Source organism: Amaranthus tricolor, chromosome 12, assembly GCF_026212465.1.
Source record: "Amaranthus tricolor cultivar Red isolate AtriRed21 chromosome 12, ASM2621246v1, whole genome shotgun sequence".
Lineage (NCBI taxonomy): Eukaryota > Viridiplantae > Streptophyta > Magnoliopsida > Caryophyllales > Amaranthaceae > Amaranthus > Amaranthus tricolor.
The window spans coordinates 2,888,325-2,896,969 of record NC_080058.1 but is presented as its reverse complement, the minus strand read 5'-3'; the positions used below and the strand labels follow the sequence as shown (position 1 = coordinate 2,896,969).

General features: G+C 28.9%; 1 protein-coding gene across 1 annotated transcript; it reads right to left on the bottom strand.

Annotated features, from left to right (window-relative positions):
- Positions 1-336: 336 nt before the first annotated feature.
- On the bottom strand, positions 337-5,120 carry LOC130796781 (zinc finger protein WIP2-like). Its single transcript, XM_057659176.1, has 2 exons — positions 4,094-5,120; positions 337-841 (listed from the first exon to the last, which is right to left on the bottom strand). The coding sequence occupies exons 1-2, from the start codon at positions 4,967-4,969 to the stop codon at positions 404-406; spliced, it is 1,314 nt and encodes a 437-aa protein (XP_057515159.1). The 5' UTR covers positions 4,970-5,120; the 3' UTR covers positions 337-403.
- Between the last annotated feature and the right edge of the window lie 3,525 nt (positions 5,121-8,645).

The following is an 8,645-nucleotide window of genomic DNA, read 5'->3' as shown; positions in this document are numbered from 1 at the left end:
GATTTAGCACTAATAAAAGAAGAGAAATAGAAGAAAAAAATAAACCTAGTTAACCAAAAATAAAGATATATAATCTAGGGAGATCTAATTAATATTCAAAAGATAATTCTAGCTAAGCTAGCCCCATTTTTAATAAACTAAACCCCTTTTCCATACGTTATTTTTTCAAAGTTTAAACTAAGTCTAATTAGCTAGTCCCGTCTAAAACAAAATTAAACCATACATACATACATATACATATATATATATATATATATATATATATATATATATATATATATATATATATATATATATATATATATATATATAATACAATTAAAAAAAACCCTAATTAGACAATTCACCATTTTAATTGATCATTCAATTTCTTCTTCAAGATCATCATCCGATCCTCTAAACTTCATTGATTTGATTCATTATCTTGTTCAATTTCCGAATTGGGTTCATCTTCTTCATCAAAAGAGTCGATTCCATAGGCAGCATGGCCATGTCCAAATGACTTAATATGATCTTTTAAAGATCTTTTGTGCTTAAAATCCGACCCGCAAGTACAATACCATAACTTACCACAATTCTTCTCATGGGTCCTCCAATCCCCTCTTACAGCAAATGGTTTACCACATTTCCTACATGCAAATGGCTTTATTCCATGCTTTCTTTTGTAATGTGTTTGGAGGGTCCGAAAATCCTTCAAGGGTTTTGCCCGTGGGTGATCGATATTGTTCCGACAACCCGGTGCGCAACAATAGCATGGAAGCCTTAGCATGGCTGTTGGTTGGGTCCCTCTTAGGGATTCTGGGCCTTTCCTGTATTGTGATCCATGTCCCCACATATGCATCTGAAAAGATAATTGTAAATTATGGTAAATTTTGATTAATAATAATGTGATAAATTAATTTGTTAGGCATGTAATATAGTTGATTTCCATCTTTAAGTGATTCAACTGGGTGATTTTGGGCATTTACAAAGTATTAAATTGACGGTCTTAAAAAAGATTGTATATTTTTTTGTTTTGACTCTTCTGTATCAATATATATTAGTTCCTACTTTCAAGAGTAAACAATAATGGCAGGTTATTGGCAATCAATCAATCATCTTAAAGCATCAGCACTCAAGAACGCGCTACACTTCTCAAATTCGATATATTGGTATTAACGCTTTCACGTCTTATGGATTGATTTAGAATTTTTACTCGGCAATAAATTAATATGTACATATAATGAACATATATAGATAGACATAGTAAAGCTAATGGAAAATGACTGTTGTTTGAAATTTGAATGCAATGTTTAAGATGAGGACTTAAAAAAATTATGATTGCATTAAATGTAATGTGCATATATAATTTGAATCACCAATGCAAGGAGCCCTATTAGATGGATAGTAGATACCTGGTCACAATACATAGACATTAATTGAAGCTAATGGATGTTCCAAAATCTGATAACATTGTGCTTGTGTGGTACCACTTTATTTCTAATGAAAATATAGCTCATGTAATATTTACCCCATGCATGATTAATTTATTAATTTCATTTATCCTTTTAACTATTTTTTTCCGTCTTTTTGATTATTTTATTTTACGGTTTCACCATATTTATGACGACCAATATTTTTATTTTAGAATTAATTTTCTTCTTATCTCTCTTCTCCCTGTTTGCTTCACATCATCAATTTCTAAATATTAAATAATTAGAACACATATCTACAAAAATTTTACATTTATAATAAAGAAACAAAGATATAACAAAGTTAAGTGTTCTTTATTAAACAGTGTAATCTTCTTTGACGATTGATAAAATTTCTTACGTTTAATAACCTGAAATGAAAAGAGTATTATAATTATTGGCATGAATGTGTCATGATTTTTATTAGGGTTAGAGTCAATATGATAATTAATTTTCACAAACATACAATATGTAGTATTAGGAGAAAATAAAAAGAAAAAAAGAATAAAGTACAAAGAATAAATGTTGGAGAAAACTCAAGTACTCTTGCCCAGTTGAAGAAGGGAGAAGTACTGAAAAATACTTATTAACGACCATAATAATTTATGTTACCCAAGTTAGTAAGGACCATTGCCTATACATAAACGTGTAATGTTGTATTTTTCTCATAAATTGTATTGAAGGACCATAATTTGTTGTCTTTTTCTCTCAAATAATTCAAAGCAATTGTAGGTTTCCTGTTTCAATACAAGTTCTTAATAGTACGCAAAATAATAATCAAATTTGCTAGCTAGTGCAAAATTTGGGGAAAAAGGTCTTATATGTAGTATAAATAAGAAATTAAAAATATGTATAAAAATATTAAATTAAATGAAGCCGTGTAATTTTTTATTAACTTCTAGATTAATTATGTGATTATGATCAAGAAAAGAATGCAAAAGCAAATTAAACAATAATAATGTTAAAATTTTAATCCTAGATATATATGGTGGGGAATAATTATATAATCCAAAACAAATTAACGTTAGAACATATCTAACATGGAGAAGAACTAAACATATGCAAAGATTATATTTTCCAACGAGGAGCCTAGCTAGTTCACTTGAACAACTCATTACAAACATGTATTTTCTTCCACAACAAATATGTACTAATAAGAAATAACATATATAATTAATGGTTGATTGAATTAAGTTCCTATAGTGATATATTATGAAACTATTCCATTTGAATCATCTAATCACATATTTTTATTATATGAACTTTTTATAATTTTTAATTATACATAATCGAATATATAAATAATTAAAATAACGCATTGAATTGCGTAAATATTAAATATAACAAATATAATGAAACAGAGAATGTAATTAATTAGTTAAATTAAATTAAATAGTTTAGTTATTGCACACATGTGGATGACTATGAGATTCAACACAAACTTCAAGGACTCAACAGAAGAAAAAAGAAAAAGAATAAAAGAGCCAAAAATTGGAAGTGTTTATTGCCCGCCTTGTCTCATTCAATCAACATAAAAGAGAGAAAAGAGAAAGAAAGAGCCAAGAGGGCACAGATCTTGGTCTCAGTTGGACTAGGCTCTCTACAGAAGCTACGTTTTGCACACTAGTATGAGATCATTGTTTTCTAATCCCAATATAACCACATAAATCAATCTAGCTACCAATTTTTTTTATTTTAAGCAAAAAGAAAATAGATCGAATAAGAAAACCCTAATTGATGAGTAGCTACTAGCTAGGAATATAATTGAATTTTCAACATTTGCAATAAAACCCTATATATATATATATATATATATATATATATATATATATATATATATATATATATATGATATTTCCACAATATATTTTAAATTATACATCACCAAAAATTATAAAAAGTAATATTTTGAAAGTATGCAATCAAACAATTCAAATAAAATTTTTATTGACTATATTTTTTTTATACATTAATTATAACATATATATTCGTTAAGTAGCAATAACTAGCAAGTATTAAAAATGCAGGAAATATATAATTCTAGCATATTAAAATGATATAAAGACACATAATCAACATAACAACTTCAAGATTATTGTGGATTGCATAAGTCAAATTGCAATCAAAAGTGTTAACTAAAAGAAACAAATAAAGAGAAAAGAGGAATTCCTAATAAGTGAGACTTTAGAAAGCTATAACAAACATTGGTTATGCATTTGATTTTTTCTGATATTTTTTCTTAAAATTTAAAGTGTAGTTGAAATTAAGCCACAAAAAAGAATTCTAACATCAAAAGAGCAAAAGCCTAGTAGGGTATGAAATTAGGATTTATTATTTTCTCCCCTCTTCCTTTTTTTAGAAATAAAAAAAAGCTAAATAACATCCACAATCACCACCATATATCACACTCTCAACACGTATTAGAAGAGTTAGATATACGCAATAATCATATGTTAATACGCTACCAACCATCAACTTAAGTTATACTATAATCTAGAGAAATACATATGTTATAAATTCTATTAGACAAAGCATACTTTTGAAAGTGCGTGCTCAAAATAGTTTTAAGGAACCAACTCAATTAAAAGAACCCTTAGGATATATTATATATTCAAATAGATATAGAGATTGAGTTAATTTACCTGCATGTTGTTGTATCTATTAAAAGTCCTGAAGCAAAGAGGGCAAGAGAATTGAGTAGGACCAATCAAAATCTGAGCAGGAGTAGGAATCCAGTATTGCCCTTTGTTAACTGTACCTATTGAGTTCCAATAACCACCAACTGATGAGCAAGAGTTATTATTATTATTATTATTATAATTATTGTTAGGATTATTATCATAATAAGTTGAAGCTACTGTAACTTCATCTGATCTACTATCATGATCATTCACCATCATCATCATCATCATACTATTGTTGTTATTGATACTGCTGCTATTGTGATGACCATTTATTAGATGATGATGATGATCTGATGTGGTTGAAGAAGAGGAATGAGAAGCTGAGATCAGATCAGCTGTACTACAATATGGAAGCCCTAAATTAAGATCAATAGTCACTCCCCCATCATCGTCATCTTCATCATCATCACCATCATGATCATCATCACCATGATTAGTTGTATCCCTCATAATAATCTTGTCAACTTCCATGGGAGCACTTGTAGAGGAAAACTCCTCTAACTCTCCAATAATATTATGGTTATCATTATAATCTTCATTAAGATTAATATGATAATTATAATTATTATTGTTTTTAACAGGGCTTGAGCTCAAGAGAGGAAGGGCTTCTCTAAGAGGGGGAGAAGGGGGTGATTGTAATTGTAATGATTTAGAGGAAATATTATTATTATTATAATCTTGATGGGGGTGATTAGAGATAGTATTAGAGATGAAGAAATTGATATTATTGTTTGAAAATGGAGAAAAGTTATTAATATTGGGGTAATTAGAGGAATTGAAAAATGTAGGTGAATAGTGATCATGATGATGATTAAAGTAGGGATTATGAGACATGATGAAAAGATTAAGATAATTAGGCAATAGAGAAATTAAAAGTTAGAGAGAGAAAGATAAAGGAAGGTTAGAAAAGGTAGGGAAAGTAGGAGGGAGGGAACATAATATCACCAAATTGAGTGAGAGAGAAAAGAATGGGGAGAAAGAAGATGATGATGGTGGTGAAGGTAGGTTAAAAAACAAAACTATGTGGGACTACTTATATAAAAGGAACAAAAGGGGTGGAAATAAAGGTCATTTTTTATTGAGTAAAAAAGGAGAGACAAGAAATTACTTGTGACTAGTGATTTAACTATTTTGCTAAAATAATAATGATAATAATTAATAAATTATTTATAAATTTTTCAATAAGACGTCTTATAGTGAAATAGATAATCTCTATTAATCTGAACTATAAATAATTAATTTGTTAAAGTGATATAACAAAATTTTAAAACAATTGATTATAAATTAATTATATGAGTGTCATGACGAGCCGGTCTCCCATAAGACTAGCCATAAACTATTTTGCTAAAAAAATTCTGCAATACTTTGATGGGTGAAAAAGATTGTCAAGGGAAAAATAAGATAAGAGTTGATATAGAGTCTAGAAGCTAGAAAGAGGAAATTAATTAATTAATTAATATATTATAATTAATAAATGACCCTAATTAACTAGAATTAACATGTTTAGAAGATGATAAGCAAATAAAGCCAAAAGAAAGACAAGTTCAGAAAATTATGGTTGGAGGTTGTCTCCCTTTGATCTTCTACTATTTCCCACAACCCACGGTTTACAATAATATAAGCATGTCATAAGAAAAAAATAATCACTTCCTATTTATGGTTATTTTTTTATTGTGTTGTCACTATTTTAATAAAATTTTAAATTTATCCGCTCTTAAAAAAGTTAATTAAAATTTTTCATATTTATGTTAACAATTTCTAATTATGTAAAATAAAATAAAATGATAATAATAAATAATCTTTTAAAGAAAAAGCAACATCATGAAAATATCTGAGTGTATCTAGTTATCGTACTAAAAAATTATTTTTAACCAATTACATCATATATTAATCAAAATTCGATAATAATTAATAGATATCTTCAAAGCGATTATATTTGAAGCTATAACCTAATTAAAAAACGTTAACTTTAAGAACATTTTCGATATTTTGCATAAAATTAGTTATTTCGACATTTTCAATGTTGAAATCACCTTCTATATTGCTTTGATACACAAAAAAATTGTTGAAATTGAGTTCATAAAATTCAATTCAGAAAGATGATAAAAAGAAACAAAAGGGATACCAACACAATAAAAAGGTAGCGCCATTTAATAATATCTAAAATAATTATTTTTATAAAAAGGGATACACGAAATTTTTTTTAAAAAAAGTAAACCTTGAGATGTATGAAGACTAGGGCTGAACACGATTTGGTCTAAACCGTAAACCAAACCGTAAATTTAATATTTGGTCTGGTCTACGGTCTAAATGGTCTGGTCTGGTTTTTTTTTTCAGACCGTAATCCAAAACGGTCCGGTCCCGGTTTTAAAATTTTCAGACCAGACCGGACCGGAAAACCGTAATAAAATCAAATTTTAGGGGATTAGGGCAACTAGTCGTGATTCCTGCTGGCTGCCTCTCCCATTCCTCGCCTTCTCCCATTCTCCTCTCTTCCTCGACCTCGCCTCCTGCACAGCCTCGCCTCGCTTCCTTCAACTCTTCAAGCTTCAACCCATCGACCTCCTTCAAAGACGCCTCGCTTCCTTCAACTCTTCAAGCTTCAACCCATCGACCTCTCTTCAAAGACGCCAGACGCCTCTGCTTCCTTCAAAGACGCCTCCTTCAAGCTTCAAAGTCGACAGTCCTCCAATCTTCATTCTCCAATCTCACCATTCACCACGGAATCAAGTGTAGAATCTCGTAATGTAAGTATATTGGTTGATTTTTTTGATTTTTAGGGTTTTTTTATCAGTTTTTGATTTTTAGGGTTTTTGTTTGGCATCCTCCATTGACAATTTGGCATTTTATGTTAATAATTGGTGGCCTGTGTTACAACTTGACTAAGCAATCTTGACTATGTTGGTATTACTGATATTAAATCTAAGCAATCTTGACAATTACTAAGCAATCATACAAGAATATAATTCACATATATTTCACAGTCAATTCCCGTGAACATGATATAGCAACTGATATTAAATCTAACTGTTTGTTGACTTCTGTTTTATGTTTAACATGTGTAATTGCTTAATTTTCAGTTTTAGGGTTTGATTGGAATTTGGAAGAATCACCATTTTGTTTGATTGTAGATTTCTAGTATTGGAAGAATCAACATTCTGAAATTCTGAATGTTAAATTGCTAATTATGTTGAATGTTGAATGTTAATATGTTGGTATTACTCGTTTAATATGTTGAATGTTAATATGTTGGTATTACTCGTTTGATATGTTGAATGTTAATATGTTGATGATGTATTTTGTTTACAGATTATCGTTTATCTTAGATTCTCACTCAATTAAAAAAATACAAAAAAAAAAAAAAACAGTAGACCAGACCAGACCAGACCGTTCTAGAATGGTCTGGTCTGGAAAATTTCGAGACCGGAATTTCTGGTCTGGTCTGATTTTTCTGTCAAACCAGACCAGACCGGACTGTGTGCAGCCCTAATGAAGACTATGATTCAAAAAATTATAAGATGTATATTAAAATTAAACATGGGTACAGACTGAATCAGCACGAAAATTAAAGATATGAGTACAACATATATGAAGCTCAGTATATCATGAATCATCCATAACCAACCCGGCCCGAAGGCAGATCAGTTGCGCCACGAAGAAGGAAGGAGGAAAGGTGCCACAATTGATGCCTTTTTTTGGCCAAGACACAAAAAGTACGAATGAATTATGTGTCATAGATTTTTGCATAATAATATTAATTTAGAATACTTTTTAGATTATTTAAAAACTTTTTATTCATCGTTCACATGTTGAAAATTATATATATTCTTTTAATACTGATCTAACATTTAAATTTTCAAATTTATTACAATTTTCTGAAGTTACTTTATCTTTTATTAGTTTATCCAAATTATTTACGATTGTTAAAAACCAATAGTTGTTTAAAACTAATAAATTGAAAACTAAAGTATTTAAAAAGAAAATTAATAATGTGTATATAAGGGTAGGCCAGCGATCCAACGTGATACGACACAAAGGGTTAGCAAGTAGGCCTAGGCATGGTAAGGCCAGTCACGATGCCTGCAGAGAGCCCAACCCTACTAAATAATCATCTTTTTAAGTATGAATTAGTAGCAAAAGAGAAATGAAGTATTTTTTAAGACAAAGTTGAAATTTGGTAATAAATAAAAAGTGAGAGTAATTAAATTGTATTAATGAAATTAAAAAACGATAAAATGTATGAATGAAAGTAAAATAAAGTGATAAATTATTATCCAAAAATAAAAAAGATGTAAAATGAGTGAGATAAACCAATATAGCAAATGATGCTAAATGGGTAAATTTGATCAATCATGAAATAATAAATAAAGAATTTGAAAATAATAACGTTTGAAAAATCATTTTCAAATTCCTAATAACATTAACTACTTTTAAAATAATGGTTGAGTTGATTGAAATCTAAATTTAAATTTTTTAATTTCCCAAACAGTAAATTTAGTCCAGAATACAC

Coding starts and splice junctions, on each gene's coding strand:
- LOC130796781 (XM_057659176.1), bottom strand. CDS start 4,969: ATGTCTCATAATCCCTACTTTAATCATCATCATGATCACTATTCACCT. Junction 842..4,093: donor ATAGATACAACAACATGCAG/GTAAATTAACTC, acceptor TTATCTTTTCAG/ATGCATATGTGGGGACATGG.